We start from the raw sequence: 25,328 nt of genomic DNA on the forward strand, positions 1-25,328 counted from the left end.
ATGTCTTATACCTTACTCTCAAATAGGACTTTACATATATTCATCAATATAGGTTTTAATAATCTTACTTTTTGAAAAAAATTGTTCTTTAGAAGTTTAAGTTTTCTTAGTGAATATTTTTATCAGATAAGTATATTTGTACTGAAAGAACTTTCATTCAATAAATATTGATTGTAATATTATAAATTGCTCTGTACAGCACTTTAAGGACTTAATTCGGTTACGTCGGACAGCAGAATGGTCTCGTTCTAATTTAGACACAGAAGTTACAACAACCAAAGAGAGTCCAGAGATAGAACCACTTCCATTTACCTTGGCCCATGAACGTTGCATTTCAGTAGTCCAAAAACTTGTCCTGTTTCTCCTCTCCATGGATTTTACATGTCATGCAGACCTTTTATTATTTGTTTGTAAGGTAAGTAAACTAATGGGCATAATTTATAATTACAGGTTTATAGAGTAAAAAAACAATTAGGAAAGAATGCAGTAATAGTGCTTTTATTGGTTTTTGCTTTTGTAAAATTTTATTGTGCCTTGAAAGATTTTAAAATATTTTGTCACTGATTTTTCAGGAGACCTAATTTATATATTAATCTAGTTAAAACTATGTTAATGTAGATTTGCAATGTATGTAATTTGGGTATGTTTATCTTTTTTTTTTTTTTTTTGGTATTTTTCTTAAGTTGGAAACGGGGAGGCAGTCAGACAGACTCCCGCATGTGCCCGACCGGGATCCACCCGGCACGCCCACCAGGGGCGATGTTTTGCCCATCTGGGACATCGCTCTGCCGCAATCAGAGCCATTCTAGCGCTTGAGGCAGAGGACACAGAGCCATCCTCAGCGCCTGGGCAAACTTTGCTCCAGTGGAGCCTTGGCTGTGGGAGGGGAAAAGAGAGGCAGAGAGGAAGGAGAGGGGGAGGGGTGGAGAAGCAGATGGGCGCTTCTCCTGTGTGCCCTGGCCGGGAATTGAATCTGGGACTCCTGCACGCCAGGCTGACGCTCTACCACTGAACCAACTGGCCAGGGCCTGTATGTTTATCTTGAACATACGTTTTCTTAATAGTAAAAATGGGAAATATACCAATAAGTGTCAGGTTGTACTAATAAAGAGTTTTTAAGCTCTGAAGGCTTTCCTGTAGCATGTTCATTGTTTATAGAAATTATTTTTAACTATTCAATCCATATTTTTAACCAGATTTTAACATCTGATTCATGAAATTACATTTTTAAATTCTATGTTAATCAATTATTTTGACACCAAAAGCTTATCTCATTGAAAACTACTCCAATAGTTTGATTTTTGGAGAAAACATACGTAATTTCTCTAAGTGTTATGATTTTTTAAAATGTATTACAGGTTCTTGCACGCATTGCGAATGCCACAAGGCCAACTATACATCTGTGTGAGATTGTGAATGAACCCCAACTGGAAAGACTATTATTACTTTTGGTTGGAACTGACTTCAATAGAGGAGATATATCTTGGGGCGGTGCTTGGGCTCAGTATTCCTTAACATGTATGCTACAGGATATTTTAGCAGGTTTGTCAGGATTTCTTTTTCATAGGGTATATCAAAAGCAGCTTATCATTGCTCTGTTATCTTTAAAGGAAACTGTAACCCCCAAAAGTATAAAAGGTCTACCACAGTAGCAACCATTTAAATTACTTTTGTGTTTAATTATGTTTACTTTGTGATAAATGTCTTTATAGAGTAGTTTGGTTGTTAAATTAGAGGGTATTGGAGCTAGTTGGCTTCATTATTAATACCCAGTGGGCTGTTGAGTAGTTCTCTGTGGCCTTGAGGAAGGTACTCTATGCCTGCATATGTAAGAATAAGTCTCTATGTATGTAAAATAAGAATAAAAGTACCTTTCTTATAAAGTTGTTTGGGTAAATAAGAAATTAATATATGTAAAGTGAGTATAATAATTCCTTATTCATATTACACATTTTGTGTTTTCTACTACTTACTTGTTTTCAGAAATTGAAGGTAATGCAATGGGTCCTAGTATTTCCTTAGTTAGGCGAGTTCTCATTTGCCCCTGTGTCTTTTATAGTTGGTAGAGCAATATGTGCTCTCACTCTCTAATGTGGAGGAATAAATATGCTTTAATATGTTTTGGATGTTTATTTATAAATTATTAAAGCCATTACAAATGTCTAATCACACACAGGAGAATTGCTGGCTCCTGTTGCTGCAGAAGCCATGGAGGAAGGGACAGTGAGCGATGATGTCGGGGCAGCAGCTGCTGAGTCTGACGATTGCCTTCAGCAGTCTTCCGTTCAGTTGCTAGAAACTATAGATGAACCTTTGACACATGATATAACAGGTACATTCTTTGGATTATGTTTTGTTTTAAATATCCTTTAGCTTTTTTTCTTTAGTGGAAATGTATCAAAATTAAGAATGTTACTAAAGTATAAAATTAATTTTTTTATTTTTCTATTAGGTCTTTGGCTTTAATAACCATATCAATTGTTTTTCTGATAAATATGTTTAGCTTTGTTTCTCTGAGCAAATGCTCATTATAATACAATGCTATCCTTTCATAATGTCTTTGTTACTTTGATGTGACTGTTGAAGAAATTGCAACCTAGAAAACTGTTAAAGCTATTTAGTAGTTAACATGGGGTTAAATGCTCTTGTTCTTTAAGATTCACTTTTCTGAGTATATTTGCTGCTTCCTCATCCTCCTTCTCCTCTTCCTCTTCCTATTCCTCTTCCTTCTCCTCCCTCCTCCTCCTTCTCCCTCCTCCTCCTTCTCCCTCCTCCTCCTCCTCCTCCTTCTTTCTTTTTCTTTCCTGATTTTTAAAAAAGTAAGTGTGTATGCCTGACCAGGTGATGGCACAGTGGATAGAGCATCAGACTGGGATGCAGAGGACCCAGGTTCGAGACCCTGAGGTCAAAACCCTAATATAGGCTGGCATTTGCTAGGCATTCTATAATATAGTTGAATAAGAGTGTGGGAAGATTGAGAAGATAAAAGCTGTAAGGTATAGAAAGCTAGTTAAGAATTTGAAGACAGTGCCTGACCAGGCAGTGGTACAGTGGATAAGAGTATTGACCTGGGATGCTGAGGACCCAGGTTCAAAACCCCAACGTTGCCGACTTGAGCGTGGGATCATAGACATGACCTCATGGTTGCTGGCTTGAGCCCAGCTGACTTGATCAGGAGGGCACTGGCTCAGCTGGAAACCCCCCTTCCCCCATTCCACACCTCACCCGGTCAAGGCACATATGAGAAAACAATCAGTGAACAACTGAAGTGTCAGAACAAGTTAGTGCTTCTCATCTCTCCCCCTTCCTGTCATCAGTCTCTGTCTCTCTCTCTCGCTTGCTAAAAACGAAAACAAAACTAAAAAAACCACAACGAATTTAAAGACGTCTGAGAGCAAAGTAATTTCTAATTCATAATAGAAATATAATTTGAATAGCAGTCTTATAACTTGAATCTTTTTTGCTTTTCACTTTAAATACTGGGTATCAGTTTCTGAAAAAAATAGATGTAACAGTGAATTACGCATTGGAGATAAGAAAATTAATAACTTTAAAGTTTATGCAACTTGATTCAACAAGGGCTAATCCCATGGTCTTTCTCCTTATGCAACCTAATACTGCATTGTTTTTAATGGAGCATTGTATTTGCATAACTACTAATACCTAATTGTGAAGAATAAAAATTTAGTTATTTTTGTATCAGTAGACACATGATATAAATTACATGTTACAAGTAAAATAACTTTTTTTATTTTAAAATTTTTTTTGTATTTTTCCATAGTTAGGAGTGGGGGTGGGGGCAGTCAGACTCCCACATGCGCCCGACCGGGATCCACCCGGCATGCCCACCAGGGGGCAGTGCTTTGCCTATCTGGGGCATTGCTCTGTTGCGGCCGGGGCCATTCCAGCGCCTGAGGCAGAGGCCATGGAGCTGTCCCCAGGGCCCGGGCCAACTTTGCTCCAATGGAGCCTTGGCTGCGGGAGGGAAGAGAGAGACAGAGGAAGGAGAGGGAGAAGGGTGGAGAAGCAGTTGGGCGCTTCTCCTGTGTGCCCTGACCACAAATCGAACCCGGACTTCCACACGCCAGGCTGACGCTCTACCACTGAGCCAACCGGCCAGGGCTAACTTTTTTGTAATTTAAAGGCAATATATTGGTTAAATTTATGTTATATATTCTACCACTATAATCACTTTCAACTATTTGAAGGTGTACCACCTCTTTCCTCTTTGGAAAAAGATAAAGAAATTGATCTGGAGCTACTTCAAGATCTAATGGAAGTTGACATTGATCCTTTAGATATTGATTTGGAAAAGGATCCTCTTGCAGCCAAAGTTTTTAAGGTATGATACACTAGAGTATTCTTTGCAGATGAAACCTTTCATCTTACACGTTTGGTTTATTCATTATTTAAATAGGAAAGTATACATTTTCACCAGATGTAACCCATTATTTAATGTACTCAAAATACATTAAATTGTTATAGGTACTATAATACATTGCTCACAAAAATTAGGGGATTAGGGAATGTGCAGATACTCTAGTACTTTCAGCCTTTTGTACAGTGCATTTTTACCAATGAAATAAAAGTTGGTTTTGCATCTCATTTGCATAATCAGACAACTTTTTTGGACTTGTTTGCTTTTCTGATGTTCTTGCTTAATAAAAAGAAAGCAAGTACTTTTTATTATCACTTCATACTCATTTTGAAATATCCCCTAATTTTTGTGAGCAGTAAGTATACCAATGAATAGTATATAGAAAACTTATACGATTTTATTCATATAGTCACTAATGTTTAAGAACCACTAATAAGCATGAGGAAGTATATTTATGGGTTATAAACCTTTTAAGCAGCATTTAATCTGATTCTAGCTGACTTCATTGCAGATTCTACCTCTGTATTAGCCTCAACATTTTCTAAAGGAGATACATACCCCTTATACTTTATATTGGTTCCTTTTGTGTAAGAGATTTTTATTAAGGATGGTAGTTATCTCAGGTTTTAAATAAGGTATTTTTATATTTTGGTATAAAAAGACAAGAATATTACTGAACCATTTCTCTAGATTATTAGGATTATAAATACGTTTTGGGGAATTTAAAGGGTGGAGAGAATTTTTGTAGCTCTGAGTTTAGATAATGTAAATAATAATATCACTCTTTCTGAGAGGGAAAAATAAACCACAATTGTTTTCCATTTTTTTTAAGCCAATAAGCAGCACATGGTATGATTATTGGGGTGCTGACTATGGCACCTACAATTACAACCCTTACATTGGAGGTCTTGGAATTCCTGTAGCAAAGCCACCTTCAAATACAGAGAAGAATGGATCACAGACTGTTAGTGTTTCAGTGTCTCAGGGTAAGTATGTGTTTATCTTTGAAGACATAGACTATTCTTGAAACAAGTCCTAAATTTATGCTCTGTCCCTTAAGAAATTGAACCTGAGTGTGTGTTAGGAGAGTCCAGTATCACAGGTGTGCCAGGAGAGTGACGTTCAGAGCTGGACGTTTCTCTGTCAGTCAGTTTGGAGCAGCTTCCATTTATGGCCCAAATTATTTTTTTGCAAAATAACACTTAGCAAAATATTCTTGTAAATTGTGTGGGTTTGCCAGTGATTTTCATTAATTGTGAATTTATTTTTTATTGTTAATAAACTTTTAAAATTATAAATAAAAAATGAAACCATATTGAATATTATTTTTGCAGTCTAGTCACATAGACTATATCATGTTTTTAAAAGTAAAACCTTTTCTTATATAACGTTTAGCAGAAAGTTGCAAGTATAATACAGAGAACATTTGTTATCTTGATCCATTAGGAAGAAGTTACTAATCTAATGTTTTTGTTTTGTTTTGTTTCATGTTTTTTTACAAAGCAGGACATTCTTCTACATAAACACATAAGAAAGCATATTTCATCAAAATAAGGAAATTGACATTAATACTAGCTTTCAGACCCCATTCAGGTTTCAGTAGTTGTGTCTATGTAAGAACCCTTATGGAGAAGGATCCAGGGCAAATCATGTGTTACGTTTCGTTGTCAGGTCTCTTCAGTTTCCTTTAATCTGCCTCATTTTCTAGAGTTATCTTTTGTGATCTTGGTGCTTTTGAAGATTATGGGTCAGTTATTTTATTTTATTTATTTTGGGGGGGTCAGTTATTTTATAGAGTGTCTCTCATTTTGGTTTTGTATGATATTTCCTCATGAGATTTTGGTCATACATCTTGACAGAAATATCACAAAGGTGTAGGGCTCAGATTTCTTTACTGTATCCCATTTAGGTGGCTGATGACTGGTTTTATGTTTATTTACTTGATTAAGGAGGTGTTTACCAGTCTTCTACATTATAAAGTTATACCTTTACCCAGTATAAGAATTTTGGGGGGTGTGATGGCAGAGGGGTACTTGGAAACTATTCTTTAAAAAAAAAAATTACTAGTTTATTCATTTAGTTTGAATAGACCCATAGTTTGCTGTTCTCGCCAATGGATTCTAATTCACTATTATTATTTTTTTGTTGGTTTTTATTTAGATAAATAACATAAAATGTACCATTGTAGCCCCTTTTAAGTGTATAGTTCTGTTGCATTAAGTACATTGACAATGTTGTCATTATTTAATGTTCATGTAGTCCCAGATTTGACCATTGGGATCTTTTTCAAGCTGGTCTCCTGTCTTTTTTTTTTTTTTTAATTTTTTTTTTTTTTTTTTTGTATTTTTCTGAAGCTGGAAACGAGGAGAGACAGTCAGGCAGACTCCCGCATGTGCCCGACCGGGATCCACCCGGCACGCCCACCAGGGGTGATGCTCTGCCCCTCTGGGGGGTCGCTCTGCCAAGACCAGAGCCACTCTAGCGCCTGGGGCAGAGGCCAAGGAGCCATCCCCAGCGCCCGGGCCAGCGCCCGGGCCATCTTTGCTCCAATGGAGCCCTGGCTGCAGGAGGGGAAGAGAGAGACAGAGAGGAAGGAGAAGCAAATGGGCGCTTCTCCTATGTGCCCTGGCCGGGAATCGAACCCGGGTCCCCCGCACGCCAGGCCGACGCTCTACCGCTGAGCCAACCGGCCAGGGCTGGTCTCCTGTCTTTTTAACGTGTCCTTATCTTTCTTTGAGTACTCCCTTGTTCTCTGGCACAACAAGATGCCCCAGGCCGATCATTTACTTTCCCTTTCCCATACTAGGAATTAACCATGTCAGTAAGGGGAAAGGGTATTTCAAAACCTTTTAGTGGAGAAATGTGATTAAGAAACCAAAATTTGGCTGTTAGATATTCTTATTGCTATATTGATGGCCACACCCTCTTGGGCAAATGTTGAAATATGTGTATCTATACACTTTTGCATCTGTATTCATTTCTGTATCTGTCTAGAACACCATCATGAGTTCACATTGATCTATCAATTAATCTAATCTAACTTCAGAGACTTCATTTTAGTTTTCTCCATGTGCATTGTTGTATCTTCTTTTTGTCTTGACAGTGAGCAGCCTGGTTCTCATTATCCCTAGTTTGTTTGTTTCTATTATCATTACTTTACTTAATTGATCCACCTTGTTCTGTATATTTACCCTCTCATGCCTAGTCTCCTTTGCACAGGTGCTGTTACCTACTGCGGCTCTGATAGCCCATGGCAGGACACATTTCTCATCCAGTTTTGGGTTTGGATGTCAACAAGTTGTAAGAAGTAGGACATAAGAATTATCAAGTAGTTTAATTTTGTAATCTTTTAATTGCTTTTTTTAGCACTAGATGCTCGCCTAGAAGTTGGACTTGAACAGCAAGCAGAACTTATGTTGAAAATGATGTCTACCTTGGAAGCAGATTCCATTTTACAGGCATTAACAAATACGTCTCCTACCTGTAAGTAAAAAAATCACCATTCTTAAGAGTATTGCAGCAATTCATCTGTTGATTGTTTTCAGGTGTACTAAACAAGGACAGTTTTTAAAATTTCATGTTTTGTATGAGTCTGAGTGGGCTAAATATATAGCACCTCTCTCTCACTAAATTAGTAGCAAGTTGAAAAGTAAGACAAAGGATCAACAAGTTGGTAGAGCAGAGGGAGGAACAAAATACCTTCATGTAGTGCTCTTAAATTCAATCCAAAAACCTGAGTCATGTTTTGTTTCTGTGGTGTTGTGAGGTCAATGAAATTCTTAGGGAAGGCTGTTAGTGTGCTGCCTGCGAGCTCATTGCATTATATCCTAATTTCTGATAAAGTAGGCTTTTTATTAGTAACATCTTTATTATCCTTAAAGACTAGGATGGATGACCTAGGTAAGGATGATAGTCAAAGGGCCTAATTGAACTGCAGGATTGAAAGGATTTACTACCTAATTATCTATAGCAAATGGGGGCAAATATTTTATAATAAAGGACCAGACTTTCCAGACTGTGTGGTGGGTGTGGCAACTACACAACTCTAACTGACTTTGTAGCAGTAAAGCAGTCATAAAACATATTTAACTGAATGGCGTGGGTGTTAAGAATCAGGTGGCCTGCCACATTTGGCCATCAGGCCATGGTTTGCTGACATTGATGTACAGTGCTAGACTTGGGTAGATCTCCTCCTGTCGGGTGACCACAGTTTATAGCCTTGTGTCTCAAAGACAAAGATTGAGGAGAGGTTCTGAGAAGATAAAGGTGTGTTTTTTTGTTGTTTTTTTTTGTTTTTTTTTTGCATTTTTCTTTAGCTGGAAACAGGGAGAGACAGTCAGACAGACTCCCACATGCGCCCGACCGGGATCCACCCGGCACGCCCACCAGGGGGCGATGCTCTGCCCATCCTGGGCGTCGCCATGTTGCGACCCTCCTGGGTGTCGCCATGTTGCTACCAGAGCCACTCTAGCGCCTGGGGCAGAGGCCACAGAGCCATCCCCAGCGCCCGGGCCATCTTTGCTCCAATGGAGCCTTGGCTGCGGGAGGGGAAGAGAGAGACAGAGAGGAAGGCGTGGCAGAGGGGTGGAGAAGCAAATGGGCGCTTCTCCTATGTGCCCTGGCCGGGAATCGAACCCGGGTCCTCCGCACGCTAGGCCGACGCTCTACCGCTGAGCCAACCGGCCAGGGCGATAAAGGTGTTTTTTAATAAAAAACAACAACAATATTCCATAGGCCCACGAGTCACTTGACCTTCTCCGGAGCATGGTGTTTATTGGGGTAGAGATAGGAGTTAGAAGCTAGGAAGAGCATCATCATGTCCACCTATGAGGAGGAGGTCTCAGTTCATTTTAATAGAGAAATTTGGGCTTTTAGATCTTCCTATGTTTAATCAAATTCTTTCATTGCAAACTTCCTTTATTTCTTGATTTAGGAGATACAGAAAAAAATGAGAAAAATAGAAGATGGTCTCTTCTTCTATAACCTTAGTTTTAATACACTTATATTGTTGTATGTTATCGCCTGTGTAATAATGGGGATCCCATTTGTTGCGTCAGCCTCTTCATGACCACAAACAACTCAATACTGTCCAAAGTAGCTCTTTTCTTTGTAGCCATTAAAAAAAAACTTACTAGAAGATACCTTCGTAATTTGTATCTGCCTCTTAATATATTCTATCTTTTGATTATTGTCATGTACAAAACTGTGTCCCCTTTTTAAAGTAATAACTTTATAAATTTTATATGAAGAACTGCTTTGAGAGTCCCTATATTTCTCTGCTGCCCATGAATTATATTCATTTAATTTGTTTAATGCGTGGCCTGGGCATAAGGTTTTTTGCATATTTTCCAGGTAATTTAATGTGCAATAGACTAGATGGTCCATCCTAATCCCTGCTGGTCAGCCTGTGGCCTGCCACGTCTCGCTTGTGGACCAGAGCACCCTAGAAACCTCACTTGGAGGAATGAGCACAGCCTCACTGGGCTCATGCCACGGGCACTTCTAGAACCTTGGGGCAAGTAGTAGAAAGAAAAGGAATCAATTGACTAGAGTCTGGATGATTCTAAAACCACCTTCTTGAGGCTTAGTGAAGATTCTTCTTTCTCTCCATTTTCTTTGCCTCTTATTAATTAGGAAAAAATTTGAAAATAATTATTACTAGAGAGTAAAGTTCCTTTCCTTTGGAGGGCAAGTCCTGTGAATTTGGGAATTTCTCTGTTGATTTTTTGACTTTCTAGTAATATTGTAACAACAAGTTTTCAAATAATAACAATGAATCATTTTAAAGAATGCAATTTTAATTTTTTTTTAGAACGAACTTCACTTACCTATGCATAGTAATAGCTAGTTAGCATTTCTCCTGATGCTTTGTGTATAAAATCATAATTGTGTTTAATTTTCAGTATCACAGTCTCCCACTGGAACAGATGATTCACTTCTAGGGGGTTTACAAGCAGCGAACCAATCCAACCAACTTATTATACAGTTATCATCTGTCCCAATGTTAAATGTTTGTTTCAACAAACTTTTTTCTATGCTTCAAGTCCATCATGTTCAGGTATGATTTCAGGAGAAATAGTGCATTTTTAGACCTTATTACCAGCCTAATAAAAGATGAAAATGACTGGGGAGATTCTTCTCAATCTAACAGGGGTGATTTCTCTATCATTCTCAGATGGAAAAGTATTGGAGGTGCTTTGATAACCACAGCTGCTCACTTTTAGGTCATATATATTTTTATCACTTTACATTTTACTGATTAGATCCAACTACAGTTGGATTAGGGGCAAGGAACCCCCACACAATTGAAAATACACATATAACTTTTGACGACGCAAAAATTTACTAATTGCCTAATGTTGACCAGAAACCTTACCAATAACATAAACAGTCAATTATCAAATATTTTGTATATTTGCCTGGTGCTGTGGATAGAGCCTTGGCCTGGGATGCAGAGGACCCAAGTTCCAAATCTGAGGTCGCTGGCTCAAGTATGGGATCATCATAGGCATGACCCCATGGTTGCTGGCTTTAGCCCAAAGGTTGCTGGCTTGAAGCTCAAGGTCTCTGGCTTGAGCTCAAGGTTGCTGGCTTGAGCAAGGGGTCTGGCTTGGCTGCAGCCCCCCATCAAGGCACATTATGAGAAAGCAGTCAGTGAGCAACTAAGGTGCTGCAAGGAAGCATTGATGCTTCTCATCTCTCTCCCTTCCTATCTCTCTATCCCTATCTGTCCGCGTCTCTCTCTCTCTCTCTCAAGCTGTCTCTTTCTCTCTTGCTAAAAAAATTTTTGTATATTATATATATTCTGTACTGTATTCTAACAGTAAAGTAAGTTAGAGAAAAGAGTGTCATTAAGAAAATCTTGAGGAGAAAATATGTTTACATATTTATTGAAACAAACTACATATAACTGGATCTTTGCAGAACAAACCCATGTTGTTCAAGGGTCAACTGTATATATTCTAGTTTAAATACACTTGTATTTAAACATCTGACTCATCCTTTTTAAGCTAGGTAAACATTTCTAGTAGGTAAATTATAAATTTTAATTCAGTTAAATTTTGTTTCATCAAGAATTTTAAGATGTGTTTGCTTGTCAACTGAATTGAAGTAGTCAGATGAAGTATTTAATAGAAAAGTTATTTAGACTCAATCATAATGATTCATACATAAGATTTTGTTTAAATAGTTTTCATAATATAATAGGCACGTTTTTTTCTGTCACTTTTGATTCTTTTTCAGTTGGAATCACTTCTTCAGTTATGGCTCACATTGAGCCTTAATTCTTGTTCTTCTGGAAACAAAGAGAATGGAACAGACATTTTTTTATATAATGCTAATCGAATACCTGTTATTTCATTAAATCAAGGTAAGATTTATTAGATGGAAAATTATTAATATAGCATAAATAATAAAAAGATAATGACTAGGTTATTATATAAACTTTGTCATAAGGGCTATAATATTTTCATGAAAGAAATTTTTTTAATACACTGAGTAATTAGCAGGAAAGAACATGCCTGTGTACAACTGAAATTGACAATGTTCCATTAGTCTTTACATTGGATTCGTCTGGAATATTGTCTTGCTCATAGGCTGTTCTTTTGTAACTGGTGTTTTTTTAAAAAATGTGAATTTGCTTCTAGGGGAATTGGTAAATAGGAGGATACTAATTTTTTATAGAAGTTGTGTTGATTTTTTTCTTGGCAAATGCTATACTATGGAACTAGAATAATGTCCTCAACAGGGACAGAACTGGTCAGCAGGTCTGGCTATAAGAATCTATTTTAGTTACATTTTAAGGAAAATGAGGATGATTTATTTCTGGTGCTTTCTCCCTATGAAGGGGCATCATATATCTTGCTTGGCACTCACACGACCTGTCTTCCAGCCTTAGTGACAGTCACACTGGCTCATGATCCTACTTATATCTGCAATATTTCAGCAAGACCAGCCTAGCTTTAATTGATTTCTTTCTTATCCCTGCATTAATAATTATTATAAATTTTGTTTCCATCACTTTTTAAAACTTCGTTGCTGTGAAAAAATTAAGAGTAGATAAAAGTAATGATTCCTCATTATCATCAGATATCTGGTCAGTATCCAAATTTACAATTGTCTCAACTTTTACAAAATTGTTTTGTTTGTTTGAAACGGAACTCATATATAAGGTCTACCAAAAAGTTCTGTCCGTTTCTATCCCAACAAGTTTTGACACGTAAGCACATGTTTATTTGGCGCATGTGTGCCTCTCTTATTTTTATCACTTAATGTACACATACTGACGTAGCAAATTAACTAAAACAAAGTTGATTCACGTTAGTCTTATGTGTGAAGCGATAGTGTACCCATGGCTACTAATAAAGTTCATTTACGCCACTGTAATTTTTACGAATTTCAACAAGGAAGAAATGCTACAGAAGCATGTCTGTCGCATCCACCATATTCCCCGGACTTAGCACCCTCCGACTATCACTTGTTTTTGTCCTTACAAAATTTTTTGAAGGGCAAAAAATTTAAAAATGAAGAAGATATCAAACAAGCACTGGTTCAGTTTTTCGCATCAAAAGAGAAAACATTTTTCAAAAATGGGATATACAGATTGCCCTCACGCTGGCAAGAAATCATTAATAATAATGGCAATTATATTATTTAATAAAGTTTATTGACGGTAAGAAAATTTATATTTTGTTTTATTCCAAAAATGGACAGAACTTTCCGGTAGACTCTATACATTAGTCTACACATTATAGTTAATTATGTTTCTTAAATTCTTTTTAATCTCAATAGGTTTTCTCTATGCCCTTTTTTCCCCCTTGCAAAGTCATTTGTTAAATAAGTTTGATTGTATATTTGCTAGGATTCCCAGGGTTCCTTTTTTAGTACAAATATCTTCATGATGTCCTCTGTATTTCCGATAAATTGGTAGTTAATATAAATTGGAGTAAATTGAAGCTTGATCTAAGTTGTGTAAGGAATTTCATAGGTTGCCTTTTTTTTTTATGATAAGTATTAAATGCTTAATGCTTAAAGTCATTCACAAATCACTAGATGTTTCAAAATGAAGATAGTCCAATTCTGCCATTTCTTATTTATTACATGAAGCACTCCCATAAAGAGAAACTTTCTTTTTATATGTTATTGTCACCTCATGATGATATAGTTTGTATAATAAAGGCAGAAAAAATGCTGGAAATTTTTCATATTTGGAATTAGTTTTTAAGATGGACCAGTTCACAAATGGTCTGTGTTCATTACCTATAAGTTTCTTTAATATCTGTATAAGTTTATGTATTTAAAAATATGTTTTATGTACCTGATGTCTGGTGACTCTGTGGGTAAAGCATCAACCTAGAATGCTGTTTCGAAACCCTGGGCTTGGCCTGGTCAAGGCATGTATGGGAGTTGATGCTTCTTGCTCTTCCCGCCCCCCTCTCTCCTCTCTAAAATAAATAAATAAATAAATAAATAAATAAATAAATAAATAAAGTATTAAAAAAATTTTTAATATGTTTTATGCTTCTATTATAATTGTAACTCTTAGCTGATATTATGCCATTTATGGCAGTAAGATACTCCTTTTTTTAGTTTATTTCGTGTGGGGGGGTGGCTTTTAAAAAAGACATGATTCTGTTTCTGTTAACTTTTAGTATGATAGGTGCCCAGACTCTTGTTTCTTTCCTAAGCTTTGGAATGAGCCATTTTTACAGGGTGCTTTAAGAGCACAGTGTGGGCTCTCTAATTTGTGTTCTTGAATGACTGTTTGGCTTCTCTAGCCAGCACAGGTACTTCTTATCTTATCTAGACCTTGCAAACAACCTGATTACCTTTTTAGTTTGTGCTTTGTTGTGAAGTCGCATAGGTTTTGATTGGTTGAGCCCATTCCTGTTTTTCCAGTAAGCCTTATTATTTTCAATTTTGGGTTTTGCGGAATGTGAGGATTTTTAGTAAAACAAATTCTATTGCGGTAAAAATGCCTGTAGTTTGGAAATGACAACAAATTTATAATGATGACACATTAATTTATGTAATGCTGAGCTTTAGACTTAGCCATAAAATGTTATTGAAGCTTAATGCTTTTGTTGTTTAATGGGGAACTGGTTCATTTGTGTGTTTGGGGAAGAGTAGGTAGTGAGTTGATTTAAAGAAATATTTTTGAAAGCATTCTTTTTGTTTTTAATTCTTAGTAAACATTTGCTTTTTACTGAGTAAAAATATTCCCCTTTCTTCTTCCTGCATAGCATCGATAACTAGCTTTCTCACAGTGTTAGCTTGGTATCCCAATACTTTGCTCCGGACATGGTGCCTTGTGCTTCATAGTCTAACAATCATGACAAACATGCAACTTAATCGTAAGTAAAAATTTATTCTTATAAATCTACTCATTTCTTTAAATTTGACATATACATTAGTATTCTTGCTGTCAGTCTTTAAAAAGCTTTTTCTGAGAAGTGATATAATTATAAAAATAACTGAATTTCTTATTTAAATATGTATTTTCTGAATTTGTTGTTATATATTATATACTTTGTGCTTCTTTACGTTCATAACAAACTCTCCTGTATGTACCATAGCAAGTTCAAATCATATTTTACCTTCCAAACACTTAAGTTATTAAATAAAATTGATTACTTTTAGAGTAGGAAGTCAAATATTTAATACTAATTTATGTTTTATATTGGTTATCGTATTTAAAGTACTTTTATATTTAAAATGATTTATTCATTATAATATTCATGCACATATTTCACATATATAACTAGTTTTCTCAGGGTTTTTTTTTTTACAGGGACAGAGAGAAAGTCAGAGAGAGGGATAGATAGGGACAGACAGACAGGAATGGAGAGAGATGAGAAGCATCAATCATCAGTTTTTCATTGCGACACCTTAGTTGTTCATTGATTGCTTTCTCATATGTGCCTTGATCGTGAGCCTTCAGCAGACTGAGTAACCCCTTGCTTGAGCCAGCGACTTTGTGTCCAAGCTGGTGAACTTTGCTCAAACCAGATGAGCCCGTGCTCAAGCTGGCCACTTTGGGGTCTTGAACCTGGGTCCTCCACATCCCAGTCCCACGCTCTATCCACTGCTCACTGCCTGGTCAGGCTCAGTTTTTGTTTTTTATATCTAAAACCTATATTAACTGAACATAATTGCTTTTTTTCAGATTCTAATGTCCTTTTTTTCTTCCCATATCCCACGCCTTTCTTTCCATTTCAGTACTGATAGTAAAATAATTTCTGGACATTCTTAGAAAGGAACTGTTAGTGCTTTTTGTGGCTTTTGTGTGCCAAAGTAATGAAAATACTCTGTTATATTATCTTGTATAGTGCTTATTGGTTTTAATTTTCATATTTAATTCTAGGTTTTTATCTGGCGTTCTTTTTTTAAATGTATTGATTGATTTTGAGAGAGAGAGAGAAGCATTCATTTGCTGTTCCACTTAGTTGTGCACTCATTGGTCATTTCCAGTGTGTGCCCTGGCCCCGAGTATCAAACCTGAAACCTTGGTGTTTTAGGACAACTCTCTAATTCAGTGTTTTTCAACTACTAGTCTGTGTACCAGTACTGGTCTGCAAAAGAGTCAACCACCTTGATTGTTAAAATGAAGATGGTTAGAGTCTAACTCTGCTAACCGGCCAAGGTCTTATCTGGCATTCTTGAGGTGGTAGTTGTGAGATAGGGATCAAAGTTCATATTAGAGAGTCAGGACTAGCCACTTGTGAATTAAAATCATTCCATTTGTAGGTTATGACCACAGGGTGGATTTTGTCCTCATTGTGTTTGGGCTTAATTTTGTTAAATAGAAAGCTCTGCGACATTGATAAATATATTTACTTAAATCATTGCTTAGTATTAAAAGTCCATTTTCTAATTAGGAATGTTTTTTCCCAATTTGGGATCAAAAGCATTTCTATATGATACTGAGATTTAACGCAAAGAATATTTTATTAAATTCAGAAAACTAATGTGTTGCTTGTATATCACTGATAGTGTATAACCTTTAAACAGCTGACATGCAAAAATGAATAGTTTTTTGACCCAGTTTATCTTAAAAGACTGTGTTAAAATTTACCAGAAAAGTAGGTTTCTATTTCCGGAAGAGGGATAGGTTCAATAAAAGGACATTAAGCACTTATTTATTTCCTTTCCAGTTGACTGTATTTTGAATAAGATGTACATAAACTGAGTATTTTTCACAGTGAGGTAGGAGAGAGGCAGGAGATCTGTGGAAGATGAAAATAGAGGAGTCATTCTTAACCAATTAAGTCTCTTTTAATAAAGTAACACCCAGAAATATGTGAGTTTTTCTTGAGTACAAGATGTTTTAAATATTACATTTTGATTGTTTCAGGGTCCATTTTTAAAGAACTTTTGATTTTTAATATTTTCTAGCTTGTTCCAGCAATGGCATTGGAACTCAGGACAGTACTGCCCACCTGTTGGTTTCTGATCCAAACCTGATTCATGTTTTAGTGAAATTTCTTTCTGGCACCAGTCCACATGGAACAAATCAACATAGTCCACAGGTGATATGTCATTTGAAAATCAGTGATAGGCCCATATTATACAATTAAATGTTTGTAAAGGAAACGTTAATATACCTAAATATGTAAAATTGTTATTGCCACAGTATAAAATGTTAGCCTTTTATATATCAATGTAACAAAGTCATTTGTATTATTTATAATAATGATAACTGTTGAAACTGAATAATAGGGGTGTAAGTTTTCTGTATACGGTATCAGTAAGTGGTTTGCAGTAAAATTTTCTTTCTTTTCAGGTTGGACCAACGGCTACACAAGCTATGCAGGAATTTCTTACCAGATTACAAGTGCATCTTTCTTCAACATGTCCTCAGATATTCAGTGAATTTTTACTCAAGCTCATTCATATACTTTCAACAGAAAGGTAAATTTCAATGTATACACATATTTCTGATGTGTCAGTAATATGTATTACTTTTCTATTTATTTAATCTATTCTTTGTTTCCATTTTAGAAATCTTTTTCTGCATACTTTTTGAAATAAATATTTTTTAAATTTATTTTCTTTTTTACTTAATTCCTCCACCCCATTTTGTTTTCACTGTTTGCTTATCTTTTATAACTAAATTTGATTTTAGTATTTGCCCTAGCTTTATAGTATACATCCTTTTTTCATCATAGCCTGCCTTAACATATATAGTATAATCACAACAGTATATTTCCAATTTCTGACATATGTCAGAACTTCATGACAATGTATTTCCAACTTTTTTCTCTTATCTGTTGTAGTTATCATATGTTTACTTATTCTGTAAACACAAAATACATTCATACAGTTTTTTGCTTTAGATAAACACATATCTTTTAGACTGATGTAAATAGTATTTTTACCTGGAAAGGGACAAGCCTCTTTTAGGGTGATTAGTGTGAATATTTGAGTCACTCTTTTCAAGAGTTCAGTTGGGTTTAGGTTTTGTTGTTGCCGTAGTAACCTTTGGTGTTACATCAGCTTCAAATTGGAGTTCCCCCTGCTTCTGTAAGTGTCAGGCTACAGGGGGCTTGTTTCCAGTGTTCTTGTTCCATCCTCAGCTTTTGTTTTGAGCAGGAGAGCATTTCCTTCTTTCTTGTGAAAAACTGGTAATGGTAGTTGAGGGTTTTTTCTTTGTTTGTTTTTCAGACACCAAATGCATGGTGTCTTTTCAGTACCATTTTTCTTACCTGACACCAGTCAGTGTCCTACCATTTAGTCTGAGTTAACATCGAATTCACGTATTTAAGAAGTCTGCTCTCACGTTAGAGGGCAGTTGCCAGTGCCAGGTCCCCAGGTTACCCATGCTTACATCCAATTTGGCAACATATTTAGGGGTTCTCACAACTCCCCAGGTTCAATAATACTATAGGACAACTCACAGAACTCACGAAGAACACTTTACTTACGTTTACTGGTTTATTATGAAGCGTATAACCCAGGAGCTGCCAAACAGAACTCATGCATAGGGAAGCAGTGGGGGCTGGGGGTGAGAGAGGGTGCCTTTGATTGGAGGGGAACTTTACGGGTTCTGTGTCATCCAACTTGCATCCCTGGAGTTTAGCAATTTGTTAAATATTATAGTGAAATTCTTCTTACCCATTTGTACATTGCTGGTTTCTCTTTTTATTAAATTCTGCCACAGGAAAGCCAATGCTAATATTTTATCTCCTTGAAGGTACCTGTCTTTTCATGGATCTCAGGCTTTTTGGTACCCTTTGATGGGGTCAAGAAAAGTTATGACTTTATAGTTAATTTAGCTTTTTTCTTGTTAGGTTGGGGGAATTTTAGGCATAAGCAGAAGTTGAGAGCATTTAATTTGTTTATTTATTTATTTTTCTGAAGTTGGAAACGGGGAGGCAGTCAGACAGATTCCCGCATGCACCCGACCGGGATCCATCTGACATGCCCACTAGAGGGAGATGCTCTGCCCATCTGGGGCATCGCTCTGTTGCATCCAGAGCCATTCTAGCACCTGAGGCAGAGGCCACAGAGCCATCCTCAGCGCCCGGGCCAACCCTGCTCCAATGGAGCCCTGGCTGTGGGAGGGGAAGAGAGAGACAGAGAGGAAGGAGAGGGGGAGAGGTGGAGAAGCAGAAGGGTGCTTCTCCTGTGTGCCCTGGCTGGGAATCGAACCCGGGACTCCTGCATGTCAGGCCGACGCTCTACCAGTGAGCCAACTGGCCAGGGCTGAGAACATTTAATTTGGATGCATAAAAATTATAGGATTGAGGCTTAATTTTTGAAATCAAAATCAGTAGGAAATATTTATAATACCAACATTTGAGGATATAACAGCTCATTTTATTATGAAGACTGTCTTGTGATATTTAAATATTTCAGTCTGTGCCTGACCAGGCTGTGGCGCAGTGGATAGAGCATTGGACTGGGATGCGGAGCACCCAAGTTCGAGACCCTGAGGTCACCAGCTTGAGCGCAGGCTCATCTGGTTTGAGCAGTGCTTACCACCTTAAGCCCAAGGGCGCTGGCTCAAGCAAGGGGTCACTTGGTCTGCTATAGTCCTCCCTGGTCAAGGCGCATATGAGAAATCAATCAATGAACAACTAAGGAACCGCAACGAAGAATTGATGTTTCTCATCTCTCTCCCTTCCTGTTTGTTCCTATCTGTTCCTCTCTCTGACTGTCTCTGCCACAATAAATAAATAAATAAATAAATAAATAAATAAATAAATAAATTTCAGTCTGTAACTTCAGGGTCACCTCTTTGGTTTATTTGTCCTTTAGTTTTTTGTTTGGAAAGGAAGTAATTTTTGATTTTTTATAAAATACGTAGAGCCAAAATAAGCACTCAGGGAAGACATAGAAACCATTGGCTACAAAATGAAATAGTGAATACCAAGAATTTAATTTTGTTTTAGCTTTATTAGTTTTGTGTTTACTTTTTTTTTTAAAGATTTTTAAATGGATAAATTTTTAATTCTCTCTCTTTTTCTGCAGGGGTGCTTTTCAGACAGGTCAAGGACCTCTTGATGCCCAAGTAAAGCTTTTAGAATTTACTCTGGAGCAGAATTTTGAAGTCGTTTCAGTTAGTACTATTTCTGCTGTGATAGAGTCTGTCACCTTTTTAGTGCACCACTATATCACTTGCTCTGACAAAGTGATGTCTCGGAGTGGATCAGATAGCTCAGTGGGTGCTCGAGCATGCTTTGGTGGACTCTTTGCCAACCTCATTCGTCCAGGTGATGCAAAAGCAGTTTGTGGAGAAATGACAAGAGATCAACTCATGTTTGATTTGTTAAAACTGGTTAACATTTTAGTACAGCTGCCTCTTTCGGGCAATAGGGAATACAGTGCAAGAGTGTCTGTGACTACCAATACGACAGACAGTGTTTCAGATGAAGAAAAAGTCTCAGGAGGCAAAGATGGTAATGGAAGCAGTAGTAGTATTCCAGGATCACCCGCATATGTCGCTGACTTGGTGTTAGCCAACCAACAGATCATGAGCCAGATTCTGTCTGCTCTGGGCTTGTGTAACAGTAGTGCCATGGCAATGATAATTGGTACGTATTGAGAATTTTAATCTTATACTTGTTTCCGGTGCTATATCTCTAGCAATATATGAATTCATCTTCTATTTATTTTTTACTGTAGAGCTACTTTGTTGTAAACATTTTAGCATGATTTGATTTTAATTAGTGAAAATTTTATAGAGTAGCTTCAATGAATAAATTGAATACTGAAAAATTTTAAATGAAAATTCAAATACTGGAAAAATTAAAATAATGTCAATTAAATTAAAAATGTCAGTATCATAATACCATGATTTATAGCTTTATATTTCTAGAGTTTTAAAGATGAAGGATTGTACATTAAATTTTGTATTAGGGAACTAGTAATATTTATATTTTCTTAAGTGAAATACAAAATTATATTTAAAGTGTAACAGTTTCTGTGACATATATATTAATGTAAAATTTATATATTGTTGCTTAAATTTTCTGCCTCTTTGAAAGCTAATATAGTTAATTTTTAAAGATAATTGAACTTCTGTAAATTGTGACAAAGTCCATTCCTGATGTATTTTGCTTGTTAATATTTCTTCTTTACGTAAGGGAAATAATCATAAATAAGTATATTTATATTTTATTAGATGTTCGGAAGTATAGTTACATAAGAATGTCACTTATTTTTCTCTTAGTTTTTTTTCTGTTGATATGTAGTTTAATGTGTAGAAGTATGTTCCTTGATCATATAACATAGCAATTTCTTTTTATTGTTATCAACAATAGAGTTATCTCATGTATCTCAGATGACCCAAACCATGCTTTATTGAATATTATGATAGATATTTTAATTTCTAGATATATGTATACACACCCCACTCCAAGACAGCTATTAATGTACTCATCCTTCAGTGGTTTCAGGAAAAATAGCCTTTAAGTCTGTTTTAATTATATTTGGTTTTTAAGGATATTCTTTTTTTAAAAAATGTGTAATCTTTTTGTTTAAACTAGGAGCAAGTGGATTACATCTTACTAAACATGAAAACTTTCATGGTGGGTTAGATGCCATATCAGTTGGGGATGGATTATTTACCATACTGACAACCCTTAGTAAAAAAGCTTCTACAGTCCACATGATGCTGCAGCCAATTTTAACCTACATGGCCTGTGGATATATGGGCAGACAAGTAAGTTCAATCTAGCAACAGTTGTGGTGACTTAAGTACTTTCTAGCAATGGGAGTAGAGAATTATTTATAGGACAAAGATGAGTAGAGTAGTCATATTGTATATTGGAAAATGAATATCAGGAGATGAAAACTATAGATTATTAACTGAAGTTAGAACATAAAGTTTTTTTGAAGTGATAGTTGTCAAAGACAACCGTAGTGATATAAAAATTAACTTTTTGCATAGTCTTAAATATTAGTTTTTTCCCTTTGTCCCAAGAAGTTCTTTCTTTTCCCACCAAAATAGCATAGTTGAATACAAAATTTCTGTAGATATAACATATGAATCTTTTTTTTTTTTTTTACAGAGACATAAAGAGTCAGAGGAAAAGATAGGGACAGACAGACAGGAAGGGAGAGAGATGAAAAGCATCAGTTCTTTGTTGCAGCACCTTAGTTGTTCATTGATTGCTTTCTCATATGTGCCTTGACCGGGGAGCTACAGTAGAGTGAGTGACCCCTTGCTCAAGCCAGCGACCTTGGGCTTCAGGCCAGTGACCTTTGGGTTCACTCTAGCGACCATGGGGTCATGTCTGTGATCTCACGCTCAAGTCAGTGACCCCGTGCTCTAGCTGGTGAGCCTGTGTTCAAGCCAGCGACCTCTGGGTTTGAACCTGGGTCCTCTGGGTCCCAGTCCAACACTCTATCCACCGTGCCACCACCTGGTCAGGCTACATATGAAAATTTAACAAGTATTTTTCAAGCTTATGTTGCATATTTAGTTACTTTTAATTAAAATATATTAGGGTAATTCTAAAAGGAAAATATTAGAGTATTATGGCTTTTTACATTTCCTTTTTTAAAAAATGAAATTTTAGGAGCCAATGTGGTTATTTTAACTTTTAGTCTTTCAAATGTGGATTTTAGAACACTTTTAAAGGAATTTTTTACATGTCAATGTATAATTATCATTTTCTTAAATATTTAGTGTGTGTGTGTGTATGTGTGTGTGTGTATTTGTTCACTGGAAGATTCAAAGATAAAAGGTCTACCAGAAAGTTCTGTCCGTTTTTGGAATAAAACAAAATACAAATTTTTCTTACTGTCAATAAACATCATTAAATAATATAATTGCCATTATTATTAATGATTTCTTGCCAGCGTGAGGGCAATCTGTATATCCCATTTTTGAAAAATGTTTTCTCTTTTGATGCGAAAAATTGAACCAGTGCTTGTTTGATATCTTCTTCATTTTTGAATATTTTGCCCTTCAAAAAATTTTGTAAGGACAAAAACAAGTGATAGTCAGAGGGTGCTAAGTCCGGGGAATATGGTGGATGCAACAGACATGCTTCTATAGCATTTCTTCCTTGTTGAAATTCGTAAAAATTACAGTGGCATAAATGAACTTTATCAGTAACCATGGGTACACTATCGCTTCACACATAAGACTAATGTGAATCAACTTTGTTTTAGTTAATTTGCTACGTCAGTATATATACATTAAGTGATAAAAAGAGAGGCACACATGCGCCAAATAAACATGTGCTTACGTGTCAAAACTTGTTGGGATAGAAACGGACAGAACTTTCCGGTAGACCTTATATTTGGGATAGGTTAATTTTTAAATGAAAGTAGTGTCCATCAGAAAACAAAAATCAATGCACATAAATTTCAGATAAAACTGATAATAGTAGGTAAAGACTGATGATTAAAAATGTGCTTAGAGGCCCTGGCCGGTTGGCTCAGTGGTAGAGCGTCGGCCTGGCGTGCAGAAGTCCCGGGTTCGATTCCTGGCCAGGGCACACAGGAGAGGCGTCCATTTGCCTCTCCACCCCTCCCCCTCTCCTTCCTCTCTGTCTCTCTCCTCCCCTCCCGCAGCGAGGCTCCATTGGAGCAAAGATGGCCCGGGCGCTGGGGATGGCTCCTTGGCCTATGCCCCAGGCGCTAAAGTGGCTCTAGTGGCAACAGAGCGATGCCCCGGAGGGGCAGAGCATCGCCCCCTAGTGGGCAGAGCGTCGCCCCCTGGTGGGCGTGCCAGGTGGATCCCGGTCGGGTGCATCGGGAGTCTGTCTGACTGTCTCTCCCTGTTTCCAGCTTCAGAAAAATACAAAAAAAAAAAAAAAAAAAAGTGCTTAGAGAGGAGACTGTTCACTTTTTGATTCAGGTAATAGTTGTAATGTATTTTTGCAGACATTTTGCATTTAGTGACTTAGATTAATACATAGTAAGGCTGTCATCTTATAACCTGTAAAAGAATATTATATATAATAATAAATTTAGTTCTAATTCACTGCAAGTTAATAATTATTATTTTAAGATTATAATATACATGTGCATTTTTTTTAGGGCTCTCTTGCTACATGCCAGTTATCTGAACCATTATTGTGGTTCATTTTGAGAGTATTGGATACTAGTGATGCCTTGAAAGCATTCCATGATATGGGTAAGGTGAAATTCCAAAAATTGTTATTTAAGTATAATCATTTGATAATGCTTTCTGTTCTCATTTTGTAGCCTTTTATGACAGTAGACTTGATGTCAAACCACCTATCTTAAGATAATTTTCATTTAGTTAATTTTTTTGTAAATGTAGGTGGTGTTCAGCTTATTTGCAACAATATGGTTACTAGTACAAGAGCTATTGTAAACACTGCAAGAAGTATGGTATCAACTATTATGAAATTTCTCGACTGTGGTCCGAATAAAGCTGTTGACAGCACTTTGAAAACAAGAATATTAGCTTCTGAGCCAGACAATGCAGAGGGGATTCATAACTTTGCACCTCTGGGTAAGAAAAGAATTATTAAATCGTACTTGTTTGAATTTATGTAGTTTATTAGCTGTAATGAGACAAAAATAGTTGAAGTAAGTTAATCATGTTATAATATTACTATTTTAATTAGAAACATTTGATTTTAAAAGTAGTGGTTTTTGAGACATTCTACAAATTAGAAGGAAATTTTTAATAGTTCTTTAGCAGTAATGTTTGTTTTTATTTTCAGTTTAAATAAAAGTACAGTTTAGAAAACTAAAGAACAGATATGTCAGTTTTCAGTGTAAATGTTAGTTTTAAAGAACTTGTTTCTTACATTGAGTGGTGTTTTTTCTTTTTAAGACCCTTGAGATTTAGAAATTTGCTCTTTTTCAGTCTACACAGATTTTTTAATATTTTTCTCTTCATATTTATAACTCATAAATATTACTAACTTAATATAAAAATGATTGTCTTCAAGTCAAAGGCTGTATTGGACATTTTTTACCTATATTATTTGTGGATTATTGTGCTAGATTTGTTGTTTAGTTTTTATTTGACATGTATGTATGAATAATTTAGGCAGCAATTAAAAATGAACTTGTCACCTGCCAGTTGACTGGATGTCATTATGATGTTTTGTGAGTATTGTGACAAATCATGCCAAGTATATTAAGTACATTCATAGTATCAGATGCTATTCACCTTTTAAACTAATTTTTCTAGTGTAATTATTATGCATTGAATAATTCTTGATGTTTTTTGGGTTTCTTTTTTAAGTTTTTATTTCAAATGTCTTCTGTAGGTACAATCACATCCAGTAGTCCTACTGCCCAACCAGCTGAGGTACTTTTGCAGGCCACACCACCCCATAGAAGAGCTCGCTCTGCTGCTTGGTCCTACATCTTTCTGCCAGAGGAGGCTTGGTGTGACCTCACCATTCACCTTCCTGCAGCAGTGCTTCTTAAGGAGATACATATTCAACCTCATCTTGCATCTCTTGCAAGTCAGTAATGTTTTTTGTTAAATAAGCATCACGAAAGTAAACTG

At 36.3% G+C, this 25,328-nt stretch overlaps 1 protein-coding gene and 1 non-coding gene across 11 annotated transcripts in view; both read left to right on the plus strand.

The window, feature by feature from the left end:
• The window catches only part of BIRC6 (baculoviral IAP repeat containing 6), a 247,818-nt gene that overhangs the window by 134,790 nt on the left and 87,700 nt on the right, over nucleotides 1-25,328 (plus strand). For all 10 annotated transcript variants that reach the window (XR_010730270.1, XM_066266863.1, XM_066266865.1 and 7 more), the window contains exons 35-50: nucleotides 200-415; nucleotides 1,359-1,542; nucleotides 2,177-2,332; nucleotides 4,209-4,342; nucleotides 5,211-5,364; nucleotides 7,745-7,861; nucleotides 10,282-10,436; nucleotides 11,621-11,747; nucleotides 14,620-14,730; nucleotides 16,772-16,905; nucleotides 17,160-17,287; nucleotides 19,850-20,412; nucleotides 21,367-21,542; nucleotides 23,873-23,969; nucleotides 24,120-24,314; nucleotides 25,084-25,284. Coding sequence is in view for 9 of the 10 variants with exons in the window: in XM_066266863.1 (XP_066122960.1) it covers nucleotides 200-415; nucleotides 1,359-1,542; nucleotides 2,177-2,332; nucleotides 4,209-4,342; nucleotides 5,211-5,364; nucleotides 7,745-7,861; nucleotides 10,282-10,436; nucleotides 11,621-11,747; nucleotides 14,620-14,730; nucleotides 16,772-16,905; nucleotides 17,160-17,287; nucleotides 19,850-20,412; nucleotides 21,367-21,542; nucleotides 23,873-23,969; nucleotides 24,120-24,314; nucleotides 25,084-25,284 (2,848 nt within the window). In the remaining variant the exon portion in view is untranslated. The remainder of the gene's footprint in view (nucleotides 1-199; nucleotides 416-1,358; nucleotides 1,543-2,176; nucleotides 2,333-4,208; nucleotides 4,343-5,210; nucleotides 5,365-7,744; nucleotides 7,862-10,281; nucleotides 10,437-11,620; nucleotides 11,748-14,619; nucleotides 14,731-16,771; nucleotides 16,906-17,159; nucleotides 17,288-19,849; nucleotides 20,413-21,366; nucleotides 21,543-23,872; nucleotides 23,970-24,119; nucleotides 24,315-25,083; nucleotides 25,285-25,328) is intronic.
• On the plus strand, nucleotides 9,756-9,890 carry LOC136332388 (small nucleolar RNA SNORA52). The gene has a single exon (XR_010730657.1). It is a non-coding gene; the product is annotated as a small nucleolar RNA SNORA52 (small nucleolar RNA).

Source organism: Saccopteryx bilineata, chromosome 3, assembly GCF_036850765.1.
Source record: "Saccopteryx bilineata isolate mSacBil1 chromosome 3, mSacBil1_pri_phased_curated, whole genome shotgun sequence".
Lineage (NCBI taxonomy): Eukaryota > Metazoa > Chordata > Mammalia > Chiroptera > Emballonuridae > Saccopteryx > Saccopteryx bilineata.